Below are 27,645 nucleotides of genomic sequence, written 5' to 3' on the forward strand. Positions count from 1 at the left end.
CTGGCTCTGAGTGATGGGGTTTCCCTCTCTTCTAGTGGCAGAATTACTACTACCACCACCAACAGGACAGAGACCGATACTACAGGAATTACTACGGTTACCAAGGGTATCGGTGAAGCCTCTGCTGTTTTCGCCTGTCAGCCATGAAGCTGAGTCTCTGGGGGTGCCAGGCACCCCCCCCAAAAAAAAAAAACCACAACCAAGGAAAACAGGGGCTGTTGGGGTTGGGCTGAGCTGCCGGGGAGGGGTGGTTGGGGGGAGGGTGTGCAAGCAGGGGTTGGGGAGGGGGGGAAGTGGAAACAAACAAAACTGTACATTTTTTTTAAAGTTTGTTGAAAAGAATATTGTCTTATTCTATAAAACATTTCAAACCTAGTTAGGTTATTTGTAATCAAAAAACATTTGCACAGAAAGCAGCACTTACGGCTGCCTGTTCTGTACCCTGCAGCTGGATAGGAAAATAACTAAAAATGACACCCTCCAACATTCTAAGACAGCTGGACTGGTAGCCCAGTAAGAGAGAGTGGGAGAAGGGGAACAACATGAGAGAACTCTGCATAGCAGGCAGGAGTGGGGACAGAGGAGATAGGAGCAGGGGCAGAGGGAGTGTGACCAGGGCAGTGGAAATAAACGATTGGCTCTTTATCAGTCACTTGCACCAACTAACCGTTTGTATTTTCTTTACCAACTTTTCCCTTTTGGGATATTTAGTCTATGAAGATGGGAGGCCCCAATGTCCCATTGTCCATTTTGTTGTGCCTTTGTGCTGTCTGTCCAAGGCACAGAGACTGCTAGTTGGGTGGTTCTATTATATAGGATTCCCAGGCAAGGGGATATGGAGACTGCAGAGCAGAATAATTTGTCCCCATCCATATTATACTCCATGAATTCCTGTTAAGTCTGGAGGAAAATGGGAACACAGCCCTCAGTCTGAAGGTAGTGATTTGCCAGTCCCTTAGTCTCTGTCTTCCAAGTTGATAGAGGCAAGAAAGCTCTAGAATCATTTGCTAAGATTGCCTGCCTCTTACAGTGTGAGGGAAGGATGATTCTCAGGGTTTCAGTTCACAGAAACGCAGCAAGATGCTATTCACTGCGTCAGGATATGTATATAGGTGAATCCTGTGGTGTGGGCTGTCAGGCCCAGGTGCTGAGAATAGCAACTATTTTATACAGTGTGAGGGACTCTGCCCTGCCACTGGCTTTTTGTTTTGTTTTGTTTTTGTTTTTGTTTTGATACACAGAGAGGGGTAGAAAAGGGGTGCAGGGGAGGCAGCTCAGTAGGGCTGCAGAAACTTGGGAAGACTATATGAATGTGTGTGTGAGTGTTTGCAAGGGAGCACCTTTTCCTAACTTGTTGAAACAGGATTCCTTCTGGGGTGTTTCCCTTTGAGTCTTTAGAGACTCATAAAGAGTCTTCATTTTGGGATCATATAGTTTAACTTTTAACAACACCCTCCCAGTTCTTGACAGAACAGCTACAGGTTTCTGGATTCAAGAATGTGGGCAGGATATGGCAATGCTCTTTCAATATTTAGCCTCAATTTAAATCATCTTGCTTAGCTAAAAGCTTACTCAGCAACAGCATCCTATAGTACTTCCTGGTGATAAAACCTCTGGGCTGAGCTACTAGAACATACTTTACTTCCACTTCCTCACCTAAGCAGTTAGATCTCTTGTTTAAACTTATGCTGAGATTTGGATCTTTCTTGTCCTGATGTTTTCACTGTTCAGTGCTTCTCGGATGTGTAGACCCTTGTTCTGACTGGTTTGTTATGACACACCCTTCTGCTCAAGGACCTCTTTCCAAAGGACTGGAAGGAGACAAACTTGCTCATACTGCACCTGTCCCTTATGGTGCCACAAACAGACCTGTGTGTGGCAGTGGGTGGAATGATTGCATGCATCTTTTCTAACTCACTGACATTAACTATTAAAGGAGTTTGAGAAAGCATTGTTTATAATGTCAGGGCAAAAAGGTAAAAACTGGAGCCCAAAGAAATCCCTTTAGGGGACAAGATTATGTTATAATAGAAAACTTACTTTCTGGAGGCAGAAGCTCCCACTTCAGATGTTTAGTCCTCCAACAAATAATACTTTTATAGTAGTCTGTGACCTGGATTTGGATGATAGGGCCCTTAGGCACAAACTTAACACAGAGGTTTGGGGCAATGGGCTAGAGAGTATACTTGTTACTGATTTTTTTGACACTAGAAAAGTCAAAGTCTCCTTTTTAAAAAGCTGTTTTTCTAGTTGAATGGAGAATGAAACTGCCACACCTTTGTTGGGTCTGTTCAGGAGGTCTCCTGCATCAAAGTGGATGTCTGCATTTTGTTTCTGTCTTGTGTTTTTATTATGAAAAGAAATGTTATGGTGGTGGGGGTGGGGGTGGATTATGGTAACAGGAGAATCCCTGGCTTTGTTTTCCTTCAAAGACTTATTTAGTGTTTATCAGACGTCTGTTGTAGTGGTAGATGGAAAAGCTTGTGAGAAAAACAAACACCACATGGAGCCTGTAAGTGTTTTTGCACAACCTGTAAAACATTCTTGGAAGTGGCCAGTGAAAAAAGTGGGAGGGGGGGTACCATTTTAAAAATGTAACTGTCATTGTTTACATCTGTAACTCTACCCTGTTCTCATTACATCATTCTGGCAAAAAAAAAAAAAAAAAAAAATGTAGGCACAGTAGTTCCAGTTTTAGAATAAATTACCATTTGGATTGAATTTTCCTATCTCCTGTGGCTGCACTGACTGGAAGGATCATGGAAGTGTTTATTTAATAATGTATTTTTTAAAAATACTTAAGAGAGAATCTCGTTGTAGCCTACATTGGCCTGGAACTCTTGATCATACCTTAAACCCCAAAATGCGGCATTTATACATGTTTGTCACCACAACCATTTTATTCACCTATTTTAGATTTTGGTGTGTGCACAGGGATCAAGTATACATTTCGAAGACGGGGATAGAGGTCACATGGAGGACAGAGGACAGCTTTGTGGAGTCCTTCCCCTATTGTTAGTCCAAGGACCAAACTCAAATTGCCAAACTTAAATGAAGTGCCAAGCCAATTACCAACCTTCTGTTTTTAAATGCTTAATTATTAAAATGCACTAGGTGCAACCAGGAATAACTTCTGTGTATATGACTACTGTGCCCTTTTCTATAAGTGCCTTTACTTGGGAACCAGCTGTGCAGGGGCCTGTCTCTACCTGGTCTGTGCTTATAGTAACTTTTTTTTTTTTTTTTTTTTTTAATTTCTTTAGACACAATTGCTCTGTGTAGCCCTGGCTGTCATGGACTCACTCTGTAGACTAGGCTGGCCTCGAACTTGCAAAGATCCACCTGCCTCTGCCTCCCCGGGTGCTGGGATTACAGGCATGCGCCACCATTTTTATGTGTGAGTGTTTTGCCTGCGTTTCAGTTCACCACATGCATGCAGTGCCTTTGGAGGCTAGAAGAGGGCAGTGGATCTTCTAGAACTGGAGTGACCCATGATTGTGAGCTTCCATGGGGGTATTAGGAACTGAATCCTAGTCCACTGCAAGCGCAGCAACTGTGCCAAACCATTGAACCGTCTCTGTTGTCCCTCTTATACTAAAATCTTGAGCCATTTGAGTGAAAATTTTAACTCTGGCTCTGCTAAAATCAGTTGGATGTTTGAGGTTAAGTGAAAGGTTTCATTGATGAAAGCCATTAAGTTTATGCACAAGTAATTATTACCTAAGAAGGAAATTTTTGCATTTTTCTAATGACTGAAGAATGAAAGTTAAAAAACAGTGTGATGCTAGTATTGAACAGACAGGGCTTTGTGTGTATGTGCTGCTGCTGACAGCTAGAACTTTGTTTTGTTTTTGTCTTTTGAAACAGTATTGACTGTTGTAGCCTGGGCTGCTACCATACCAAGCTCACTAGTACTTTTGGGTTTTAACCTGTTAAATTTGTATGTGGGGGCATGCATGTGCTACAGCATACCTGTGAAGATCAGAGGATGACTTTTGGGATTTGGTTTTGTATTCATTCTATCATGGGTAGGTCCCAAGGATTGAACTCTGGTCATCAGACTTGATAGCAGACATTTCTAACCACTGAACCATTTTACTGGCCTCTATTATGGAGGCACTTTAGTGTTAGAGCTAATTGTAATTAGTGCACAGCTGGGCATGATATCGCATGCCTTTTATCCTAACACTAGGTAGGCCAAGGCAGAAGGCCTACCAGTATATTCCAGATCAACCTGGCCTACAGAGCAAGACCCTGTTTCAAAAACACCAAGAACAGCTGAGTGTAGTGGTGTGTATGTGTGATCCCAGCACTTGGGAGTTGGAGGCAGGAGGATCAGGAGTTCAGACCTGTCTCAAAAAATCCACTAATGGTCCATCCCTCATCTCTATTTTTACACGTTTCCCCTGCATGTATTTGTATGCACCATGTATATGTGTCTGGTTTGTGCAGAATGAAAGGGGCTTTGGGTCCTCTTAAAGTGGAATTAAGATCAGATATTAGCCAACACATGGGTGCTGAGAACTAAACCAGGTTCTCTGCAAGAGCAACAGCTAATCCTAACCACTGGGTCATTTCTTCTAGCCCCACTATAATTATTTTTATATTATTTTTATTTTAGTGGGTATAGCTTACATCCTCCTGAACCAAATATTCACCCCTAATTTGAATAGCTAATCAAATTGAGAAAAATAAAGATGGGTGTTGGAGGTAAGATAAGGTGAGGATTAACCTAATATCAGTGCTATGTTTTGAGCACTTTTGGCTTTTTGCCACATCTGAGCTGATAAGATTTTCTTACTACCCTGGTATTTGCCCAACACTGATAGAGTAGCAAAAGAGTTTTTTATTTTGGTTTCTGCTAAACCTTCTGTACAATTTAAGCATATACAAATAGAAAAAAACATTCATTAGGTATTAAGCACCTATGGCATACTAGGTATTGTGAGCAAGCAGGGATTATAACAAGGATCCTTCCTGGAGTTTCCGCAAGTACCAAGAACGGAACAAAGATTCTAAGTACTCAAGTCAGACTTCATTGCTGAAAGTCTGGTGGTGGTGTGTTTGCACGCTTGTGGAGGTCATAGGAATTCTGAGCTCTCCCCCACCACCTTGTTGAATCCAGGGCAGGAACTTAGGTGATTGGGCCTGCAGTTAAGATCCTCTACCTGTTCAACCATTTGGTTGTGACACTGGAGAATCTGCCTGTCAATACTCCCACCCCACTTTTGTTTCTTTATTCCTTTCCCTTGTCATGTTGGGAAAGGACAAGATTTAGGAAAGATAGGGGTTGGGAATGATGGGCTGTCCTGAGATCATATTGGTCATTCTGGGCAGCCCAATTATATCCATGCACAAAATTTGAAATAGCCTAATGAGACCTTCCTACCTAGAAAGATGTGTCTCTGAAGTTAGGATCTTGATGCTTGATTGAAAACAAATGGAACAGTTAATCCTGGCCTAGAATCCATAACACCTTTGTTCACTCTTTGAACAAAAAAATCTGCTAGGAGGTAATCTGGGTCTCCTAAACCTTCACTGCTGATTTTTTTTTTTTTTCCCTCGAGACCGAGTTTCTCTGTAGCCCTGGCTGTACTGGTCTCCCATTGTAGATCAAACCAGCCTCAAACTCAGAGATCCACCTGCCTCTTCCTCCCCAAGTGTTGGAATGTAAACACCTCCGCCAATTCTTAATCTAGGAGGCACTCAAGAGATGGTCTCTGGCCAGGCAACATTCTGAACGCTCGAAAAGAGGTGTTAGGTACTGTACTCTCTTAATTGATGTTCTTCAAGCTTGGTGGCACATGCCTTTAATCCCAGCACTAGGGGAGGCTGCACAGAGAAACCCTGTTTCAAAAACAAAACAGATGTTCTTCAGTCACTTTGAGGAGAAAATAACCCCAAGACACTGAAATTTACTCCTTATTTACCTCCCAGAGAGACCAAGGAACAGTGTCCCAAGATGGACTGGAACACATTGCGAGGTTCTCTCGCAAAATCTACATTGTGCTTCCTGGGCCCAAGTCCTAGTGACTAGGATCTCATTGTGTAACCGTGGCTGGCCTAAAACTCAGGTCCACCTGCTTCTGCCTCCCGAGTGTTGGGAATACCGGCGTGGGCCACCACACTGAACTATGAACCTAGCCTTCTTTCTAAACTCCGGTGATCTCTAAAGGATGTCAAGTTCTAGATTCTATGGGACAGCGACCCGGACTCTGACTTCGAGAGGGCAGGGGCAGCCATTTTAAGATCAGGGGACCACGAAAGGGATCGTTCCATATTGGGAACGCTGGGGGCCGCCATTTTAAGAGCGGTGCTGTACCTCACCCTTGGTGCGTGCCGCTATGCCAGTACGCAGGGGCAGCCGCCATCTTGGACATCGGCTGCGGGCGCCGAGTCGCCCTGTCCCGCCCTTCCGCTCCTCAGGACACCTGCACCCGGAGCTGCTGTCCCTGAGCCCGCGAGAACCCACCCGCTCGGTCTGTGAAGTGCTCGGTGCTCTCGTGCGCCTGTGAAGGCTCCGCGGCTTCTGAGGGCTCGTTTAAACAACCTCCCACTGGGGGCGCTCGCGCGCCTCACACCCAGCGATCTCCAATCCTTACAATGTCTAACCGGCTCGACTGGCCCTGTTCCCCGGATATGGCAAGTGTATCGACTGAGGAGCCTCTTTCCCAAGAACGCTAACACAGGCGCTGTCCTCTGAGGCTCTGGATGACTTTATTCTTCAAATGCCTTTACCTTTCCAGTAGCTCCAGGTGAGACTGAGAACAAGCACCCGGGCATCCCCCTCTCCATTGCCTGAACGGATGGATCACAGAGGGAAACAGGCAGAATTCTAGTATTTAAGCGGGGTCCTTCTGTGGATAGAGTAAAAGGTGCTTGGAATTGGCTTCAAAGGGTAAGGAGATGGGTTAGACAAGGGTTAGGAGGGCCTTGTGCTTCATATAATCTCAGGATATGTACGGGAAGAAATACTGCTACAATCTCCGATCTAAGGGTGGGTCTCGGAGCGGGATGCTGAGGAGTTCAGAGGAGAGACAGAGCCCTTCAGAGGAGGGCACAGAAGAACTTTTTCTCCCGGAAGGGGTTCTCCGAAGTGGGCACAGGAGTGATGAGGGGATCCTCACAAGCGTGGGCATCACAGTAAGTCATCAGGTCTGCTGCTGCCTTGGACACCTGGGATACAGCCAGGAGGAAGACATTAGCCAGAATTCTGAAAGGGACTGCAGCTCCCTTCGCCATTTAGGCTATCTTTTAGTTTCTAGTGCCCTTTGAGACAGTCCTCTCCCCCATCTCCAGTCCTCAGGAACAGCTTTGCTGACAAAGCCCAATTTCTGCTTCTGTCCTCGGCGTGTCAAAAAAGAAGCATCTCCCCCCCACCCCCCGCAAGGGGTTTGATAACCTACAGCTGAGGCCTGAAAAACTAACGGGTGCCAGGGTCGCACCCACCTTTATCCGGCACAAGCTGGCTTCAATCTTAAGCTGTTCCACCATCTTGCGTGCTTGACCAATACTCATTGTGCTGTTAACAGGGGTCTCCCCTTTCATCCTGGAGAAAAGACAGACAACTCAGTACTCTCAGCTGAAACACTCAGCTCTTCAACAACCACACAGACCAAAATGTTGAGTTTGTTCCCCAATATTTTGGCCCCCTCTTATCTCCACTCTCCAGTAGCCATCAAATCTCTTTTTCTCTGAGGGGAGAATAGAAAAGATGAGATGAAATTATTTCCAAATCCCTTATACTAAGGATTTCAGGGTTTTCAGTCTCTGAGCCAATTATGTTACCAACAATGAAAGCCTCAGTCAGAAAGAGCCCCACCCTGATGAAATCACATCAGCCACCTGTCACCTTAAGCCCTAATGAGAGAGAAACAAGCTGTTCTCTACTCACCTGAAGTGACAGGCGGCGGCAGCAGCCTGGGATGTAGGGTCAGTGAGGAGGGGCACCAAACCCTGCCTCAGATAGGTGCTCCACCCTGAAAGGACTCGCAGCTTAAAATATCTGTAGCAGTGACAGCTAATGCAGAGACGGCCACTAGAGATGCTCAGACTGGACGTCCTTGAAGGGGTGGTCTCAGTTTCTGCAGCGCAAGCACTGGCCAGATGGCTGGTACCTGAAGGATGAAGGATGCTAGAAGGAGCTGCTCAGATTCTGGAGCATACCAACTGCCTGGCCAGTGGGGGAGTCTGGCTGCTGTTTGCAGCCACTGTGAACACCCCCACTGTTTCTATGTCACTACCTGCCCCTGCCCATTGTAGAAGCCCTGGGTCTGAACTTGAGCCCTACCCAAAGGACCTGAGGCTGAAGCAGGCTCCCCTCTCAAATGGGGTGGTCTGGGCTTGTGACAGCCCCTGCAGTAAAGTCTGTACCTACTGCAGGAGACCCTGCTCATTTGGAAATCTGACATCAGCTGAGCTGCCCCCCCCAACCCTGACACAGCACTTAGCACCTGAATCTTCTTTTCTTTCAGTGACCCTCCATACTGCAGACCCAGGGAAAATGTGATGCTCCACAGGTGATCAGCTTTTAGCTCACCACTTTCTAGCCACAAGTAACCTGAGTGGGGCAATCCAGGGCGGCAGAGATAACCAGCAGGAAGATAATCTGAAGAAATGATACACCAAAGAAGAGAAGCTGGGGAAAAAGAGACATGCAGAGACCAGATCAAAGGACCAGACAAAGAGGAGGTAAGTGACCATACGCAGTAGTTAGTATGAATATTGTGAACACAGGTGGGACTCTTGGAGTGAGGAGTTGGGGAGATAGGGAATTGATTTCAATTTTTTTCGTGTAATTTGAGAAGATTGTTGCTAAAAAGATGTATATTGGCCTTGCCTCCTGGAAGACGTTTTCTAGAAGAAGCCACCTTCAGAGACCTAGTCTTGTTTTTGTAGGTATTCTGAGGCAGACTGCACCACACGGGTCACGGAAGGTCAATCACGCAGCATAAACACTGGAGATTGAAAGGGGTTGAAATGCTGCCACGCTGGACTAGTGAACAGCAAGCCATCCGAGCAGCACACAATATTTGGGTTCTGGAAGGGTGCAAGGTTTTCTGGGCAAACCCGTCTTTCCCCCTCCACTTCCTTTGGACGCCTACAGGCCCAAGGAACTCTGCTGAATAAAAATTGCACCCATTTCACCATCTCCACTCCCCCACACCGCCGGCCTTCACCCGGATCTCTCCACTCCCCCACACCGCCGGCCTTCACCCGGATCTCTGGCTTCTGTGTGAAAAGGCCTGTGGTGAAGGTATCAGGGAAGGGCCAAGATTGTGGCTTCGAAAGGAGGACCCTGCTAGGTCTCAGCCTGCCTTGGGGAGTATAATGGGGCCTGGATGAGGAGTGTATTGCCCCTTTAGTCACTCAGCTGAAGTGTAATGGGCTTCTGACAGAGGTGGTGGGCAGCAGGAAACAGGGGCAAAGCATTTTACAGGCTCTGGTCTCTGCGCAGGGCTCCGCCCCTGCAGGAGCCCTTCCCCTGTGCTTAACAGACGACTGTCAGAAGGGGCGGGGCTTCCTGGGCAGGCGAAACTCCCTTCTCTGTTTGCTTGGGCAGCCGGAGGCTGGTGAGTTGGCCTCGCTGAGGTGGAGGGCTGATATCCACCGCATTATTCTAGGGGTAGGCGCCGCAGCGTCAGCCGCAGGGAGCTGTGCGGAATAGGGATCACCCTCTCCGTGAGCGAACGCAGGTCCGGGCAGAGGGGAGGAACTCGGGAAGCCATTGTGACTGCTCTACGGCTACTGGCTTTGAGCTGGACTGGCTGTGCGCTCGTAGGCAAGTCACCCACTCCTGGCAACCCTTGGCATTGTGGATCCATGTCATTCCTGTTTTGGGAGAGATTTAAGGTCCTGGATCTATGTATGTAATCTGTAAATGTATCAAGGAGGTTTGCCCCAGGCTCCGATGACTGGAGGAAGGGTTCTGGAAGAGAACTCAGGGAGGAAGGTGAAGGAATAATTGGAAGAGAAGCACATGTGAAACAATGACTTTGCTTTGTCCTGCTATCTCTACTTCCTCAAAGCCAGTTTAATAAGCTTGTCTTCCCCAGATACCCTCGGGAAAAAAAAAAAAAAAAAAAAGCTATTTTTCTCCCACTTTCTCCAGGAACCTTCAGCTGCCTTGTCCCATGGCCAAGGGTGTCGTCCCTGTGGAAGACCAGCCAGAAACTCAAAGCCTGAAGCTGGGGCCAGATCCCCAGCTGTCCCCATCATGGTCAATGACCCACCAGTACCAGCCTTACTGTGGGCCCAGGAAGTGGGCCATGTCTTGGCAGGCCGTGCCCGTAGGCTGCTGTTACAGTTTGGGGTGCTCTTCTGCACCATCCTCCTCTTGCTTTGGGTATCTGTGTTTCTCTATGGCTCCTTCTACTACTCCTACATGCCAACAGTCAGCCACCTCAGCCCTGTGCATTTCCACTACAGGTGAGAAGGCTGTTCCATTAAAGTAGAATCTTACCTTGAAAATTACTACAAGGACTCCTAGTTTGTCCTCTGTTGAATCCCAGTATTGACAGAGGATGAAATCTTATCCCAGTGTGCTGACAGGACTTCTTACCTCACGAGCCAAGGCTGGAACAGGTCTGTGCGGGTAGGGCTCTAAGTTCAAGGTGTACCTCTGCTGCTAAATTCTGGTTAAAACCCTATAAAAAGAGCCTGGTCACATGTATGTTATCAGTACTTGAGAGGCTAAATTGGAGGATTACTATGAGTTCCAGGCCAGCCTGTGCTACAGGTTGAGACTTTGTCTCAATAGGATTAAAACACATACACATACACACACACACCGAGGAAAAGAAAATTCACCTTTAAAAATTTTTTTTTACTTATGTATTTTATATGTGCTTTCTCTGCATGTATGCCTGCATGACAAAAGAGGGCATCAGATCCTATTATGTAGATGGTTGTGAGCCACCATTGTGGTTGCTGGGAATTGAACTCAGGACCTCTGGAAGAGCAGCCAGTGCTCTTTCTTAACCACTGAGCCATCTCCCCAGCCCAGAAATTTCACCTTGAAGACTGAAATAATGAGTCTGCTCAGTTAAGTCACTGTAGAATTTTGACCTAACTGAACCGTTGGGCATAAGAATCAATTACCCTGGCTTTTAACACAGGAGGCATTAGGAAATACCTCTTTTGCTTTTAGTTTACTGCCACGCACCCCCAGTGGTATACACAGTAACTCAAGGTACATACCTCCTAGAGTCCTACTTCTTACCTAGCTTCCTTATTAATGTACATTGCGAGATTCTTTCTATGTCTCCCAACAAAAGCTGTAAGACTATTAATTATTACATACAGAAAACAGTTTTATTTTCAATTTAAATTTTTTTTTTACCCTGTCCTGAATCATGTGCTGCCATTTCTAAGGTAGATCCTCTTAAACATTTTGAGAACACGAGGCATATATATATATGTGTGTGTGTGTGTGTGTGTGTGTGTGTGTGTGTACATATGCATGCCCAGGTATGAGCTGTGTATCCATGTACAATGTGCAGTTTTTTGCCTATAATTTATCTTAAAAGATGTATCCGTAGATCTTTTTGGAGGAATGTTTTCTTTTCTTTTCTTTCTTTTTTTTTTTTTTAAACTAGGCTCCAGATCAGAACTCTTGAATCAGAATCTCTAGTGGTAGGACCATGAGCAATTCAAGGAAGCCTGTAGAAACACCTAAGTGCCCTTTGGTTCCAACCTATAGGTTTTGTTCTTTGTTGTTATTTGTTTTGTTTTGTTTTTCTTTTCAAGACAGGGTTTCTCTGTGTAGCCTTTGCTGAACTGGACTCACTTTCTAGACTCCACTCGCTGGCTTCGAACTCACAGAGATCCACATTCCTCTGCCTCCCTGAGTGCTGGGATCACAGGTGTGTGCCACCACACCCTGCAGGTTCTGTTCTAATGAGGAAATAAACTGAAATAGTGGGAAGAGAATGAAAGCCTTATTCTGATATCTTGAATCTTGTGGCCACATTTGTTCTACATGTCTCTGTAATGGAGAAAAGGATGATGGGAGTGGGCAGGCAGGCAGGCAGGCAGGCAGGCAGGCAGAGTAGGCTCTGTAACTTCACAAATCATCACTGCTCCCTTCTCATTTAGGACAGACTGCGATTCCTCCACTGCCTCACTCTGCTCTTTCCCTGTTGCCAATGTCTCCCTGGCTAAGAGTGGACGTGATCGGGTGAGTATGAGAGCTAGACAGAAGTATCAGGAAAGTTCTGATTGCTTGAGAAAGATGTGGAGAGCAGAGGTTGAGCAACAGAGATTTAAGAGAAAGGCACTGAAGCAAACAGAGGTTGAAAAGAAAATCTAGAATTTGGTCCCAGTCAACTGTCAACACATACTGAAAAGAAAATCTAAAATTTAGTCCCAGTCAACTTTCACACATACATGTCTGTAAACCCAGCACTAGGAGGAAGAGGCAGGAAGATTATTCCAAATCTGATATCAGCTTGGTCTGCACAGCCAGACCCTATATCCTCAGAAAAAATGGAGGAGGAGGGTTGGGGGTAAGTCCCAGTCGGTAGAGTATTTGCCTCCTCTGTTATAAGGCCCTGGATCAATTTCCAGTGCCAAATTAAAATCAGAATGATTGTGTATGCAGCAGGCATTAGGACTGGTCCCATTCAGCAGTTATCACTTGAATCATAGCTCCTAGGTAAAGTTTGGGTTTTAGGCCCAAGTGAACAAATCAGCTAGTTGGAAGAGCATGACATCCATTTAAGTATCAGAAGCTAGTATGTAAGGCTGGGTGTGGTGGTACATGACTTTAATTCCAGCACTTCTAAAGCAGAGGCCAGCCTCATAGACACAAAGTTCCATGCAAGTCAGGACTATATTATGAGACTGATTTTTTGTTTGTTTGTTTTGAGACAAGGTTTTTCTGTGTAGCCTTGGCTGTCCTGAACTTGATTTATAAACCAGGTTGGCCTCTGCCTCCCTGAATGCTGGAATTGCAGGTGTGTGCCACTGCACCCAGCTGAGACCCTATTTTAAAAAAGGGGAAGAAAAAAAAAAAAAAAAAGAAAAAGCTGGTATATAAATATAAAATTATGAAATGAGTAACAAGTATGTGTTACCTGTTATTACAAAGGGTACTGTGCCAGAGGACTGGCCAGATGCCAGCGTGACTTCAGAAAACCTGGAAACTGTGACAAGTATACATATAGACAGCCTTCCCTACTTGGAAAGCTGGTGGAGGCACCAATAAGAAATAAAACTCCAAGCTTAAAATGGCCCTTGATATCAAAAAATCAGAAGAAAAAAGAGGACTTTGAGAATTAGAGTCATTTTTTAAGGATTTATTTATTATTTATACAGCGTTCTGCCTGCATGTATGCCTGCACACCAGAAGAGGGCACCAGATCTCACTATAGATGGTTGTTAGCCACCATGTGGTTGCTGGGAATTGCACTCAGGGACCTTTGGAAGAACAGCCAGTGTTCTTAACCTCTAAGCCATCTCTCCAGCCCAAGAATTAATGTCATTTTTTTATTACATAAAGCTTTCTTAGTGTCAGTCTTTAACTTGAAAATTATTTTTTTAAGTGGTATTTAAGAAGAAACTGACTTATGGTAGGGTATCAGTTCTGGCACAATGGCACACATCTGTAATCATAGCTAAAGATGACATAGAAGGATGCTTCTTTTTTGGGGGGTGAGGGGAGCTTTGAGATAGGGTTGTCTGTGTAGCTCTGACTGTCCTGGAGCTCAGTCTATAGACCAGGCTTTCCTGGAACTCAGAGATCTGCCTACCTCTGCCTCCCAAGTGCTAAGACTAAAGGTATGTACCGCCACCACCCTAGGGAGGATATCTTGAGTTTAGGAGTTTAAGAGCATCCTGGATAAGTTAGTTCCAGGCCACCCCTTATTGGTACTCTGTTATAAAAAACAAAGGAGCCAGGACTTGGGAGCTAGAGGCAGAAAGGTTAACTTGGACTGCACGAAACAAGACAAAAAGTGATTAGCCTTGAAGTTGTGATTACCCTGTCTCAGCCTCCTATGTGCTGGAATTAAAGGCACTTCTACCTATTTAGGCTGGAATAGTGGGGGACCTCAAACTTCTGTCTCATAAGTGCTGGGGCTGTTAATAGATATGCGCCACCATGCCTGGACTGGATATATTTTTTCAACCATCAGTTTTCTAGGTTTTTAAAAATAGGTTCATTAAGATAAAATTTATGGGCGGGAGCAATGGCTCAGTGGTTAAGAGCACTGTATGCTCTTCTAAAGGACACGGATTCAATTCCCAGCACCTACATGGCAGCTCAAAACTGTCTGTAATGCCATTTCCAAGGGATCTGACACCTTCACACTAATGCACACAAAAATAAAATAAAAAAAGAAAATTTGTATAATATGTAGTTTACCTCTTAAGGTATGCAGTCCTCACATTCTATTTATTTATTTATTTACTTGCTTTGTGGCACAGTTTCACTGTGTATCTTTGCTTGGCCTGGAACTTGCGTTGGAGATTAGGCTGGCCTTGAATTCATGGAGATCCATTCCCTCTGGCCTCCTAAGTGCTGGGATTAAAAACATGCACTGCTACCCAAGGCAGTTCTGTCATTTTTAATAAATTCAGTGTTTCACACACAGAGACACAAATAGAGAAATTTAATTTTGTTTTATATGTTTTTTTGGTTTTTTGAGACAGGGTTTCTCTGTGTAGCCCTGGCTGTCTTGGAACTCACTGTGTAGACCAAGCTGGCCTCAGAGAGATCCTCCTGCCTCTGTTTTCCAAGTGCTGGGATCAAACGTGTATGCCACTACACCCGGCCCAATTTAATTTTTTTTAATTAATAAACTACTCTGCCTTAAAAAAATTAAAAGAGAGACCAGGATAACAGTGTGAACTGCCACAATGGTGATTGTGCAAGAGCTGTCTAGGGAGGCAGAGCAGTGCTTGCTTAATTAGCAAGTGAGGGCAGGCTGGGCCCAGGGGGACAGCTCCAGCGGCACACAGGCCAGAATTACAGATGGCCCACTTGGCAGTGTGACTGTTCACTTTTGGAAAAGATGCAACAGGGCTCTTCCCGGAACAACATAGTGGTTCAGTCAGACCTAAGAGCTGACAGGGTGAGTGTGGTGGTGCACGCCCAAAATTTCAGAACCAAAGGCTGAAGCAAGAGAAGTTCCATGAATTTGAGGCTATCTACTAAGTGCCAGGCTAACCAGAGATACATTGCAAGACCCTGTGAAAACACAGGGTTGGTTCCCTACCTCATAAACCCCAACCCCCAAATAAAATCAAACCAGCAAACAAGATAGAAGTCTGGCCTGGAAAGCCAAGGTGTCCAGTGACCAGAAGGGGGCAGCATCGAATCAGTATGAACAATGGGAAGTTTGTTGTGTACTTAAAGGAGCCAGGTACGGTGGTGCATAGTTTTAAGCCCAGCACTGGGGAGACAGAGGCAGATGAATCTCTGAATTTGAAGCCAGCGTGGTCTACGGAGTGAGTTCTAGTCCAGTCAGAGCTACATAGTGAGACTTTGTCTCAAGACACCACAAAAAAAAAATTTTTTTTAACAAGATGCGTGTTCCCTTGGTCAGGTGCTGATGTATGGGCAGCCATATCGAGTCACCTTAGAGCTTGAACTGCCAGAATCCCCTGTGAATCAAAACTTGGGCATGTTCTTAGTCACTGTTTCATGCTATACCAGAGGCGGCCGAGTCATCTCCACTTCTTCACGCTCAGTAAGTGTTTATGGACAGTCTAGGAAGTTGTGGATAATGATGGGAGAATCAGAGTATCTGGCTCATGCTTCAAGAGAAGACTTCGTTGGCCCTGAGATCAGGCCCAAACCAGGATAAGTGAAGAATCCACTTAAGAAGCCAAACATTTGCCAAACACCTAGTTTCCTATGGGCACGCTCACCTTTGGAACAGTCTAACAAGTACAGCTGCTCTTAGAACAGGCAGCTCAGAACAAACCAGCTTTGAGACAACTGGCCTAACTGCTAGAGTTTAGAGTAACTTCCTCCTAGCAAGACAGGAAAGAAATATGGTTATTAGCATGCAGTGGATGCTCACTGAGCACTGGACCCACAGTTAACTGTCAGCAGAACCACATTAGGGATACCTGCCTTTCACTGGGACCAAAAGACAGACTCCAGAGGGAAAGGTGCATGAGAGCAGACTGCTTACCTCAGGCAGGTGTTTTAGAGAGGGGGGCCTTTACTGTTTTAGGATCAAGAAATGAGGTCAGGCAGTAGGGAGCCATTACAGGTTGGGTGGACATTTGTTGTCTAAAAGAGACGATGAAGGAAGAGGGGGCCCAGAATGAACTTTTGCCTACATGGACTGCTCAATCATGGGGCAGCCTGAAGAGGGCACCTGTCTCCAACATGTTCTCATGGCCCTGTCAGGTGATGCTACATTACCGCTCCCAATTGCTCCAGATGCTTGACACGCTGGTGTTCTCCAGCCTCCTGCTGTTTGGCTTTGCTGAGCAGAAGCAGCTCCTGGAGGTAGAGCTCTACTCGGACTATAGGGAGAATTCGGTAAGTGGAATGACGAAGTAGGAGACAGCCCTCTAGTTGGCCCAGAATTGCACCTGAGGAGCCCGTGGGCAGTGAGCTGCAATAACCACAAATGCTGGAAGTGGACCTCAAACTGGCTACTAGAAGTGAGAACAGCAGGAGACTGACTGGACTCTGCTCTCACCCCTCCCCTTGCAGTATGTGCCAACAACTGGAGCAATTATTGAGATCCACAGCAAGCGCATCCAGATGTATGGAGCTTCCCTCCGGATCCATGCCCACTTCACTGGGCTCAGGTGAGTCAGCCATGGAAGTAAAGCCTAGCAGCTTTCCTATGACCTGCCCCAAAATGAAAAGGGTCCGAGGCAGAGGTGACTAGTAATGACATCACATTTTTTACAAAAGTCAGGGGCTCTCCTCTCTGGCTTCACTATGTGTATTGGCTTTCAGAAGAGCTTCTTAAAACTCCCATGTGAGCAGCCAGAGATATGGCTCAGGGGTTAAGAGCACCCACAAGGTAATAGCTCACGACCATCTTGTAACTCCAGTCCCAAGGGATATGATGTATTCTTTTGCTCTCTAGGGATCCCAGGCATCCATGTGGTACGTGCATATATACTCAGGCAAATACTCATACACATAAGAATTTTAAGAATCATTTTTTAAAATCCCATATGTGATCACACACCCTTTTATTCCAGCACTGGGGCTTGGGGGGGGTACCAAGGAAAGAAATCTTGAGCTACAAAGCAAGACACTCAAATAATGAAAAGGGGAAAAAAATTGAGTCAGGTGCAATGTCCTGTGTAGTCCCTGCTGCTTAGGCAACATAGTGAGATCCACATATACCACCCTCTTCCCACCCCCACCTCTGCTCCAGTGAAGTCTGTCTTGTTCCATTGGCTCAGCAAGAGTTGGAGTGACTAGAGAGGTCACAGTTAAAGCCATTGTAATGTTGTGGCCCTGAGACTGCCTGAAGTTCTTGACTTTTTTTTTCTCCCAAGATTTATTTATGTATTATTTATACAATATTTTGTCTGCATGTGTACCTGCATGCCAGAAGAGAGCACCAGATCTCATTATAGATGGCTATGAGCCACCATGTAATTGCTGGGAATTGAACTCAGGACCTTTGGAAGAAATGCCAGTGCTCTTAACCTCTGAGCCATCTCTCCAGCCCCCATCCTTTTTTAGACCCTACAGTGTGGTCTGGAAACTGGGCTGGGGAGTGAGTACCCTAGTGGCAGAGGCAAGTATTTCTGGAGTGATAGCAACCAGTGCTATCTGGTAACTGCTACTCCATTCCTGACCCTGTTTCCCCCCCTCCCCCAGGTACCTGCTATACAACTTCCCCATGACCTGCGCCTTCGTGGGTGTCGCCAGCAACTTCACGTTCCTCAGTGTCATCATGCTCTTCAGCTACATGCAGTGGGTGTGGGGTGGCATCTGGCCCCGACACCGCTTCTCTTTGCAGGTCTCAAGGGGCAAAGACCCTGTTTTTCTTCTTTTGGTGATCTGTGTCAGTGAACAGGGGCATGCTAGGGATAGGGTGTGATTACTGCAAAGGGAAGTCAGGCTTCACTGCTCAGCAGTTACTTCTCCACAGGTTAATATCCGACAAAGGGATAGTTCACGACATAGTGCCCAGCGTCGGATCTCTCGCCATCAGCCAGGTAAGTGGGTTGGTTTACAGTATGATTGAGAGGTAAACTGGCTGGGTTAGAGGGGCTACCTGCCTCCGGGATGAAACATACGGTACTCTGGAACTGAGGGTGTAAGGAAAGGCTGAAGGGAGGTGCAGTTGGCACTGTAAGCCAAGTGTAGCCACTGAGCCCAGCTGTTCTTTGTTTGTGGGACCTGAAGGCCAGGAGGAGTCTACCCAGCAGTCAGATGTGACAGAGGATGGTGAGAGCCCTGAAGATCCCTCAGGAACGGGTATGATGCAGTCCCTCTTCCTCGCTCCTCCCCAGCACTCCCCTTCAGTGCCTGGGTCTCACCTCCTGTCACACCTCTGTTGTTCCCCTTTTGGCTGAAGAGGGCCAGCTGTCTGAGGAAGAGAAACCAGAGAAGCAGTCCCAGAATGGAGAGGAGGAGCAAGAGCCAGAAGCTAGTGATGGTGAGGAGCACTGTATAAAGGGGTGATGTGTGGCGGGAATGCCATCTCGCCCCTCTTGTCTCTTATTTGCAATTTTGTTTGGCCCTTTCCTGGCTCATTTCAGGCTCCTGGGAAGATGCAGCTTTGCTGACAGAAGCTAACCTCCCTACCTCTTCTTCAACATCTGCCCTTGCCCCTGAGACTCTGGGTAGCCAAGAGCCTTCTAGGGGTGCCGTCAGGCAACGCCCAACATGCTCCAGTTCTTGAACAAAAGAGGGCTGATTCCTCACATTCCAGCACTTTCCCATCAGACCCTTTTCCCCTTGTTCCCTTAATAAACTATTTTGTGCCAGCTGCTTGTGTGGGCATCAGAGGACAAGTTTTGAAGTCAATTCTCTCCTTACACCATATGGGTCCATAGAGTCAGACTTGGGTCATGGAAGATTTTGTTTTTATATGTGCACCACATGTGTACAGGAGCCCATGAGGTCAGAAGAGGGTGTCAGATTCCCTGGGAATGGAGTTACAGATGGCTGTTAGCCTTCACACATGAGCGCTGGGAACAGAACTGCAATCTCTGCAAAAGCAACAAGCACTCTCAACTGCTGAGACATCTCTGCTGGCCTCGGTGTGTTCCCTTTTTAAATATTTATTTTTAATTCTGTGCATGGGTATATGCATGTGAGTTCCAGTACCCTTGGAGGCCAGAAGAGGCCATTGGATCCCCTGGAGCTGCTGTTATATGGCTGTGAGCCACTGTCTTAGTTAGGGTTAATATTGCTATGATGAAATACCATGACCAAAAACAAGTTATACTTCCATATTGCTGTTCATCAAAGGAATCAGAACAGAAACTCAAAACAGGTCTGGAACCTAGAGGCAGGAGCTGATGCTAAGGCCATGGATGGTACTGCTTACTGCCTGCTTTCTCATAGAACCAAAGACCACAAGCCCACAATGATCTGGGCCCTCTTCCATCAATAACTGATTAAGAAAATGCCTTACAACTGGATCTTACGGAGGCATTTTCTCAAGATTCCTTCCTTCCAGATAATCTAGTTTGTGTGTCAAGTTGACATAAGACCAGCCAGCACAGCTACCATGTAGGTGCTAAGAATTGAAACTAGATCTTGAAAAACCAGTCAGTACTCTTAACCACTGAGCCATCTCTTTATCCCCTGTAATGTTGCTTTCTTCTTACCTTTGTTTCTTTATTTCCTTTTTTTTTTTTTTTTTTTTTCCCCAAGTCAGGGTCAGGGTTTCTCTATGTAACAGAGCTCTGGCTATTCTGCTATCCTGGACCAAGCCAGCCTCAAACTCACAGAGATCCACTTGCCTCTGCTGGGATTAAAGGTGTGTACCACCATACCTGGCCCCTATGTTGCTTTCTTAAAAAAATAAAAGTACAAGAGCATTACATGGTCCAAGGAGATTTAAGATTGACAGTTGTTTAGTCTATTATCTAATGTCCCTAATTATACTCAAATTTTTTCTTGTACTAAGTATAGGCATTGGACACCTATATCCCAGCTGCTCAGCTGAGACAGGAATGCTCTTTGAGCCCAGGGATTGTTGGTTGACTTAGACAATTACTTCATTTTCTTCCTTTTTTTCCCCAAAGATTTATTTATTATGTATATAGTGTTTTGCCTGCATGTGATACCACTATAGATGGTCATGAGCGACCATGTGGTTGCTGGGAATTGGACTCAGGAGCTCTGGGAGAGCAACCAGTACCCTTAACCTCTGAGCCATCTCTCCAGCTCCCTGTTATCTTCCTTTTTTATTATTTATTTTGAAACATTCTTAGAGGCTGGCCTCAAACTTTTAGCAACTCCCCTGCCACAGATCCCAAATACTGAATTGCAAGCTTGCACCACCTCATCTAGCTGGTAGGACTTTGTTTTCTGAGATAGGGTCTCACTGTGTAGCACAGGCTATTTTCTAATGATCCTACCTCAGTATCCCTAGTGCTGAGAAATTCGGGCATGCACCACCACACTCAATGTAGCTGTTTCCATCCATAATCTAGGGAAGAAATCCTATCCTGGCCAGTAATAGGCTTCCTACTCTATCCACGTGATTCTCATCTCTCTCGGGGAGGGGGATAGGGTAGGGCGGGTCTGGAGAGCTAGAATACATCATTCTGGACTTTACACCCCTCCCTTCTCTGTCCATTGGGAGGCAGAAGACAGGAAATGACTGCCATGGATGTGGTAGGATTTTTACCAAAACAGCATTTTTGTAATTCAGGCCCCATACCATCCACAGATGTTTTCCTGTCTGATACCAGCCAGGTGCCCGCCCTCCTCTGAAAATACTCCTGTCCCCACCCCTTCACATGACTGTAGCCTTTGGATTCTCAGTTCCTGGCCGTTTTCCACATTTCATTCCTGTCAGAACCCAGGCATCCTGACTTCCAGCTGAAACCGCTGCATGCGGCTTCCCCTATTCCTGGCCCCCGTGACTCAGTCCCTCTGAGGGAACCAGCCCTCTTCTTGGCAATCAGGGGCTAGGTGGTGACATCAGGGTATAAAAGTTCTCAGCCAAAACAGAATTGAAGATACAACCTGACAGTGGCCTGTGACAGGGACCTCTCCGCCTGATATCCACAGATGTCTGGAGGCAGATTCTCACTGTGTCAAGGCCTATCCACCGGTGAGAGGCTGCTGTGGTTCCTGGGAAGAGGGTTGACAGGGAGGATCCTGGAGTGCTTGGCAGGATTTGCACAAATGCAGGTAGGGCGTGAAGACTCCTATGTCCACTGCCACTGCTTTTCTTCCTTCTCTCTTTTGTCTTCTTTCTGGATTTTTTAAAATCTTATTAAGCATTGTTTTGCATAGGTCATTTCTCCGGGTAACAACAGACTCATTTCACCTTTCTTCACTGAGCTGACTAAATTGTTTCCTCCTCCTTTTCCCCAGCATTGTTTATCCATTAGCTGCCTGTTTCTAGCACTTTGCATGGTGCCGCCCAAACATCTGTCTTGCCTGTGGAACCATATTTCACTATTTTTATCCCAAACCAAGCACAGTCAGGGCCTGGAGGCATGCACTAATAATCCTAGTGATTGGAGGGGTGGACAGGATGAGCAGGAATTGAGAACCAGCCTCAGACCACCACCCCTCCACCAAAAAAAAAAAAAAAAAAACTGGATTCTGAAGCCAATTGACAAAATGACTGTGTGCTCAGTCCCACATCTTCCCTTTGCCGGTCTTGGACCTACGTTGTGCTTTCACAGAGGGCTTGTCCTGGAAGGCAGGGCTGTCGGCATTTACCCGTTCACTCCTTCCCTTCCAGACTCCATGTTGGGCTCTCTTTACCTTCTGTGGCTTGTGGCCATGACCACCTCCTTGGTTTCCAAAGCTCAGATCTTGACCCCCCAGGACTACGAGGAAAAGGAAGAGGGTTATTGGACGGTAACCACAGCTTCCCTGGCTGTCCGTTGTGACTATGACCGATGCCGCCACCTTCAAGTGCCCTGCAAGGAGCTGCAGAAGGTTGGGCCAGTGGCCTGCATGTGCCCAGGGCTCTCCAGGGAGGATCAGCAGCCAGATCCTCCACGTCTGGGAGAAGTGCAAATTGTGGCTCAGGAAAGCTGCGTGGTGGTCCACTGGTGTGCTCCGTTCTCTCCAGTCAGCCACTACTGGCTTCTGCTTTGGGAAAGCAATGGGGCTCCACAGAAGAATGGCCCCCTCAATGCTACAGTTCGAAGAGCAGAGGTGAAGGGACTGAAGCCTGGCGGTGCTTATGTCCTTTGTGTGGTGGCTGCTAATGACGCTGGTGAGAGCCATGTTCCTGGGGCAGGTGTTGAGGGTTCTGAGAACTGGGCTGGTCCTTCCTTTGGGCCCTGTCACAAGCTTATCATGCCACCTAGGCCTACCACCTTAGTCCATGCAGCTGTGGGAGTAGGCACAGCCCTGGTTCTGCTGAGCTGTGCAGCCGTGGTCTGGCATTTCTGCCTTCGTGAGCGGTGGGGTTGCCCCCGACGTCAAGGTACTGCCCAAGCTTCAGAAGCTCTCTGATAGGTGTCCCTTCCACTACAAACAACTCTAGTGCAGTCCAGCCACATCTGGAGAGCCCAACCCACTCCCAGGAGGAGCGTGGGGCTTGTTGCCATCTGGCACCAGTGGCACAGCCAAGCCAGAGCAGAAGCCCAGGCAATTGGCCTCGAGATTGAGAGCTTGTTTAGTTTCTAACTGGTCACTATGTTTCCTGTTGGGGGCTAGAAAGGAACAGCAATTATTCCTTGGGGGTCAGATGAAAATGATTTAAGCTTTATGGGCTTTAGGGGATAAAATTATAGACATTATGTATGTACTTATATATAGCCAGTTAAAATGGAGCTCTTGAAGGTCTACCATGGTAATCTACAATTTTAATCTCCAGTACCCTGAAGGCAGAGGCAGTCAGAGTTTCCAGGGCAGCTTGATCTATATAGAAAAATTTCAGGCCAACCCAGATTATATAGTGAGATTCTGTCTCAAAAAAAAAAAAAGAAAGAAAGAAACAAACAAACAAACAAACAAAAAAGCAACAAAAGGAGGGGCGAGACAGAGAGCTGGTCAGCAGTTAAGAGCACTTGCTGCTTTTCCAGAGGACCAGAGTTTTATTCTCAGTACCCACACTGCAGTTCACAACCATCGGTAATTCCATTTCCAGAGTATCCAGCGTCTACTTATGACCTCTGCCAGCACCAGACATTCACATATATACAGGCAAAATACCCATACAGATAAAATAAAATTTAATTAAAATGTAGCTATTTAAAATGTAAACTGTCCATTGCTCATAGACTTTCCATAGCGATAGGCAAGCCAGGTTTGGCCCATTTGCTAGGTTTTTGCCAACACCTGTTATATATTCATAAAAGGACTCTGCAACTGTGGGTGGCTCCCACATATATTCTGAGAATAAACTTCTGTAGGATAGGCTATGCCCTTTTCCTACCTTTTCTTTCCTTACTAAGAATGAGCTTGCTCGGAGTCCAACTGTGTTTGCAGAAGCTGGGGATTAAGAATCAACATGGGCTGGAGGGGACAGAAGGCTCAAGCTACTGTCTACACAAGTGTTTTTGTTAGTTACTAACAGCTTACACCAATAATTCCCTGAAAGTTTGTCTGATTGTTTATCCACTGTAATAACATTAAAGGAAATATAAAAGCATTGTATTTTCAACTTTCATGATCCTGTTTAATTCGATATATATTTTTTTCATCACTTCTCAGCCTTTTGGCCAAGATCAAGTGTATGCCTATTTTTCAAAGTAATATGCATACTTGTGTTTTTTGTTTGTTTGTTTGAGAAAGGGTCTCACTGTGTAGCCCTTTCTGGTCCAAAATTCCCTATGTAGAGCCAGTTGGCTTAAAACTCATAGAGAGCTGGGCTACGTGGTGCATGCCTGTGATCCCAGCACTCAAGGAAGCAGCAGAGGCAGGTGGATTTCTGTGAATTCAAGGCAGTCTGATCTACAAAGTGAGTACAGGACAGCCAAGACTACACAGGGAAATCCTGTGTGTGTGTGTGGCGGGGGGGGGGGGGGGGGACCAATCAACCAACCAAACACAACAAAAAGCAAAAAACAAACCCCCCCAAAAAACAAAAGCCAAACCTCACAGAGATCCTCCTGCCTAGGCTTTCTGAGTGCTGAGATTAAAGACATGAATGACCACACCAGGCTGTTTGGGTGTTTGAGTCAGTCTCGTTATATAACCTTGGCTAGTCTGCTACTTTAGTCCTGAGACTACAGGGGTGTAACATCATGCCTGGCTTATTTACAATTTAAGTCTTAGAGCCGGATGCCTTGGCATAAGCCTGTAATTCCAACACTCAGGAAGGCAGAGGCAGGCATGTCTCTGTGAGTTCAAGGCCAGCCTGATCTATAAGAGTGTAGGACAGCCGGAGCTTGTCTCAAAAAAAAAATTAAGTCTTTGTTTATTTTTTGTATACATATATGCATGCCATGGCAGACAAGTAGAAGTCAGAGGACAAATTTCAGAAGTTGGTTCTCTCTTCCCCACCATGTGAGTTCCAGGCCTCAAACTCAGGTTGCAAAGCTTGACAGCAAGCAGCTGGGTGCAGTGGTGCACACCTGTGATATCAGCACTCATGGAGGCAGAGGCAGACAGATTTCTGTGAGTTCAAGGCCAGCCTGGTCTAAAAGTGAGTCCAAGACAGCCACGGCTACACAGAGAAACTCTGTCTCAAAAAACCAAAAGTAAAAAAAGAGGCATCTTATTATTCCTTGAATGTATTTTTGGTGTTTTGTTTTGTTTTGTTTTCTTGGTTGCTGTTTTTTGGGGTTTTGTTTTTATTTTTGTTTTTCAAGACAAGGCTTTTCTGTATAGCTCTAGCTGTCCTGGAACTCACTCTGTAGACCAAACTGGCCTCCAACTCACAGAGATCCACCTGCCTCTGTCTTCCTGAGTGCTGGGATTAAAGGAGTGTGTCACCAATGCCCAGCTCCTTGAATTTATTTTTGAAATTATTTGAATATAAAAAAGTTCCTTACAAATTGCTACATAGTGAAAATTCACTTTCACTAATCTGATAACTTTTTGGGGTGCCGGGGTTGAGTTCAGAGCCCTAGAAATAGAAGGCATGCAAGTCTACCACTGAGTTCTATTCCCAGCATGGCCATGGATTTAGTCTCTGTGTGGACACTGTTCCAGGACAGTAGCTACACTGAGCTGGATTATTTTAGTCTCAGAACAAAGGTATTATTACCCAAAGTCTCAGTAAACTGATATAAAGAATCTAGGAAAAAATTAAAAGCCAGATTCGGTACATGCCTTTAATCTCAGCACTCCTAAGGCAGGGGCAGGAGGATTTCTGTAAGTTCCTGAACAATGTGGGCTGCAAATAGTTCCAGTGCTACTTAGTAAGGTCCTGTCACAAGAATGAGTTACTTGCTCAGTTTTTTTTTTTTAATAATTCTCATTGCTGGGTGGTGGTAGCGCAGGACTTTGATCCCGGCACTCAGGAGACAGAGGCAGGAGTTTGAGTCCATCCTGGTCTACAGAGCAGGTTCCAAGACAGACAGAGCTACACAGAGAAACCAGGTCTCAAAAAAAAAAAAAAAAAAAAAAAAAAAAAAAAAAAAAAAGAAAGAAAGAAAGATAGAAAGAAAAAGAAAAAAAGCATTATTCTTCATCTTTTAATTTTAGCACACACTAAAACTAAGACTGCACAGGACCAGGTATTTACAAACCTCAGCAGGGCACTGATCAAGTGCCCTCAGCACTACAACACCAAGCAGCCTACGCAGGTCCCAGTGCACATGCTTCTGCAAGCAGGATTCTCAGGGTTTAGTTTAGTCCTGCTTTCTTTCACAGGCTTTGCCTCAACTACTTTGAAAGGATTTTAGAAGAATGAGAAAATAGCTCTATCATCTTTAATTAGAAAGAGCATGCATTCCCAGCTGGGTATGCTGGATTCGCAGTTAATTATGAAAACTTTCACTGTTAGGAGTTATACATGGAAAGAAGGCTGGGGGCATAGTGATTAAACTCCAAACCCTCTAACAGTGAATTCAGCTGAAGTGGTAAAATATGGCAGTCAAATAATGGAAGGCTGGCCAGGCTCAGCGCTTCTTATCCTAATGCTTACCTGGAAAAAAATTAATTATGTTACATATTTTGAAACTTCTAATTCTTTTAGTTATCAAAACCAAAAATTCCAAGCGCACACTGTGTTCCTCATGAGCTCACTCTCCCTCTCCTACAAGGGAGCCATCTTATCATAGCTCTGTACAATAGATGGTCCCATAAGAATCATGCTCGGTTTGACCAGCATGTGGTCTTTCCCTAGTTTTGAGAAATTCTGTTTCTTTTAAAAGAGCATAGTTTATAATTGATTTATATTTTATTTTTGGCTTTCTGAGGCAGGATCTCTGTACATAGCCCTAGCTGTCCTGAAATGTGTAGCTGTGCCTCAGACTCACAGAGATCTATCTGCCTCTGCCTCCCAAGTGCTGAGATTAAAGTCATGTGCCACTACACCTGGCCCAATATAATTGATTTTTACATAATGTAAAGTTTAATAGATAACCAAAAGCATTTTTGTTTGGTTTTTGTTTCTAAAATAGGATTTATCTGTGTACCCAGCTGTGTACAACCAAGGGGTTGTCCTGAAACTTGCTCTGTAGACCAGGTTGGCCTTGACCTCAGAGATCCAACTGCTTCTGCCTCCCTAGTGCTGGTATTAAAGACATGCACCGCTAGCCAGTCCACGTGGGGCACACCTGTAATCCCAGCACTTGGAGGCAGAGGTAGGGGGATCTTTGTGAGTTGGTCTACAAAGTGAGTCCAGGACAGCCAAGGCTACACAGAAAAACTCTGTCTCAAACAAAAAACACAAAAATTAAAAAGGTCTCTGTCTCAGTTATCTGGGAACTAGCTGGGATCAAGATAACCTCAAGAGTCTAATAACCACTTCCACAACACAAGAGAGTTCACGTCTCAGTACCCAAAGCTATCTCTCCAGCTACTTTTGAAAATGGCTCAGAGAGATGGCTCAGTGTTTAAGAGTACAACCAACTCTTCCAAAGAACATGGGTTAGAGTCCCAGCAACTATATGGCGACTCACAGCCATCCATAACCCCAGTTCCAGGGATATGAGGCCCTCTTCTTGCCCCTATGGGAATCAGGAATGAAGTGGTTCACTGATAGACGTGCAGGCAAAAGACCCATATACATAAAATAAAAACAAATAAGTTTAAAGAGTAGATAAAAAATAAAACAAGTAAGTCTTTCTAAAAATCATTTAAAAATACAATACTGGCCACAGAGGTTCATGTTTTGTAATCTTGCCACTGAATAGGCAGAGATAGGTGTATCCCTGGAGCTCAGGGACAAGCCAGGCTTAATCAGGTTGGGGCCAATGTATAAAAGGAATATCTTGTGTATTGTATGGATGTAGCACCTGTCAAAATTTAATCTGATAGCCTATATCTTAGGCAGGAAATAGGAGGTGGGACATCTGATAGGATTCTGGAACAGAGCCAGGCACTCAAGATTCAGCTGGCAAGATGTGAAGAGGACAGATGCATGGTACCCGAGCCCAGGTAACCAG

The 27,645-nt window shown here is 45.6% G+C and overlaps 4 protein-coding genes across 13 annotated transcripts in view; 3 read left to right on the forward strand and 1 right to left on the reverse strand.

Annotated features, from left to right (window-relative positions):
- Hnrnpul2 (heterogeneous nuclear ribonucleoprotein U like 2) overlaps nucleotides 1-2,721 on the forward strand; it is a 15,388-nt gene extending 12,667 nt beyond the window's left edge. The window contains exon 14 of the mRNA XM_021651846.2: nucleotides 36-2,721. Within this exon, the coding sequence (XP_021507521.2) occupies nucleotides 36-116 (81 nt within the window). The 3' untranslated portion in view covers nucleotides 117-2,721. The remainder of the gene's footprint in view (nucleotides 1-35) is intronic.
- Nucleotides 2,722-4,904: 2,183 nt separating this feature from the next.
- On the forward strand, nucleotides 4,905-18,951 carry Bscl2 (BSCL2 lipid droplet biogenesis associated, seipin). Of its 7 annotated transcripts, XM_060386151.1 has the most exons (13): nucleotides 8,298-8,691; nucleotides 9,624-9,781; nucleotides 10,112-10,428; nucleotides 11,753-11,864; nucleotides 12,097-12,178; nucleotides 15,549-15,692; nucleotides 16,364-16,498; nucleotides 16,676-16,773; nucleotides 17,810-17,951; nucleotides 18,084-18,150; nucleotides 18,341-18,412; nucleotides 18,513-18,593; nucleotides 18,697-18,951. In XM_060386151.1, the coding sequence occupies exons 3-13, from the start codon at nucleotides 10,134-10,136 to the stop codon at nucleotides 18,837-18,839; spliced, it is 1,371 nt and encodes a 456-aa protein (XP_060242134.1). In that variant the 5' UTR covers nucleotides 8,298-8,691; nucleotides 9,624-9,781; nucleotides 10,112-10,133; the 3' UTR covers nucleotides 18,840-18,951. The 7 variants fall into 7 exon arrangements, with proteins under 7 accessions (XP_021507524.2, XP_060242134.1, XP_060242139.1 ...); XM_021651849.2 differs by lacking the exons at nucleotides 9,624-9,781; nucleotides 11,753-11,864 and adding an exon at nucleotides 4,905-6,755 and having other exon boundaries at nucleotides 8,475-8,691; XM_060386156.1 differs by lacking the exon at nucleotides 11,753-11,864.
- Gng3 (G protein subunit gamma 3) lies at nucleotides 6,701-8,046 on the reverse strand. The gene is made up of 3 exons (XM_021651853.2): nucleotides 7,895-8,046; nucleotides 7,450-7,549; nucleotides 6,701-7,176 (listed from the first exon to the last, which is right to left on the reverse strand). Exons 2-3 carry the CDS (start codon nucleotides 7,546-7,548, stop codon nucleotides 7,048-7,050), a joined length of 228 nt encoding a protein of 75 aa, XP_021507528.1. The 5' UTR covers nucleotide 7,549; nucleotides 7,895-8,046; the 3' UTR covers nucleotides 6,701-7,047.
- A 111-nt stretch (nucleotides 18,952-19,062) lies between the features above and the next one.
- On the forward strand, nucleotides 19,063-23,086 carry Lrrn4cl (LRRN4 C-terminal like). Of its 4 annotated transcripts, XM_060386159.1 has the most exons (4): nucleotides 19,096-19,200; nucleotides 19,820-19,925; nucleotides 21,188-21,230; nucleotides 21,873-23,086. In XM_060386159.1, exons 3-4 carry the CDS (start codon nucleotides 21,188-21,190, stop codon nucleotides 22,595-22,597), a joined length of 768 nt encoding a protein of 255 aa, XP_060242142.1. In that variant the 5' UTR covers nucleotides 19,096-19,200; nucleotides 19,820-19,925; the 3' UTR covers nucleotides 22,598-23,086. The 4 variants fall into 4 exon arrangements, with proteins under 4 accessions (XP_060242150.1, XP_060242142.1, XP_021507497.2 ...); XM_021651822.2 differs by lacking the exon at nucleotides 19,096-19,200 and having other exon boundaries at nucleotides 19,208-19,925; XM_060386167.1 differs by lacking the exons at nucleotides 19,820-19,925; nucleotides 21,188-21,230 and having other exon boundaries at nucleotides 19,063-19,200.
- Nucleotides 23,087-27,645: the final 4,559 nt, after the last annotated feature.

This window comes from Meriones unguiculatus, chromosome 1 (genome assembly GCF_030254825.1).
Source record: "Meriones unguiculatus strain TT.TT164.6M chromosome 1, Bangor_MerUng_6.1, whole genome shotgun sequence".
Classification (NCBI taxonomy): Eukaryota; Metazoa; Chordata; class Mammalia; order Rodentia; family Muridae; genus Meriones; species Meriones unguiculatus.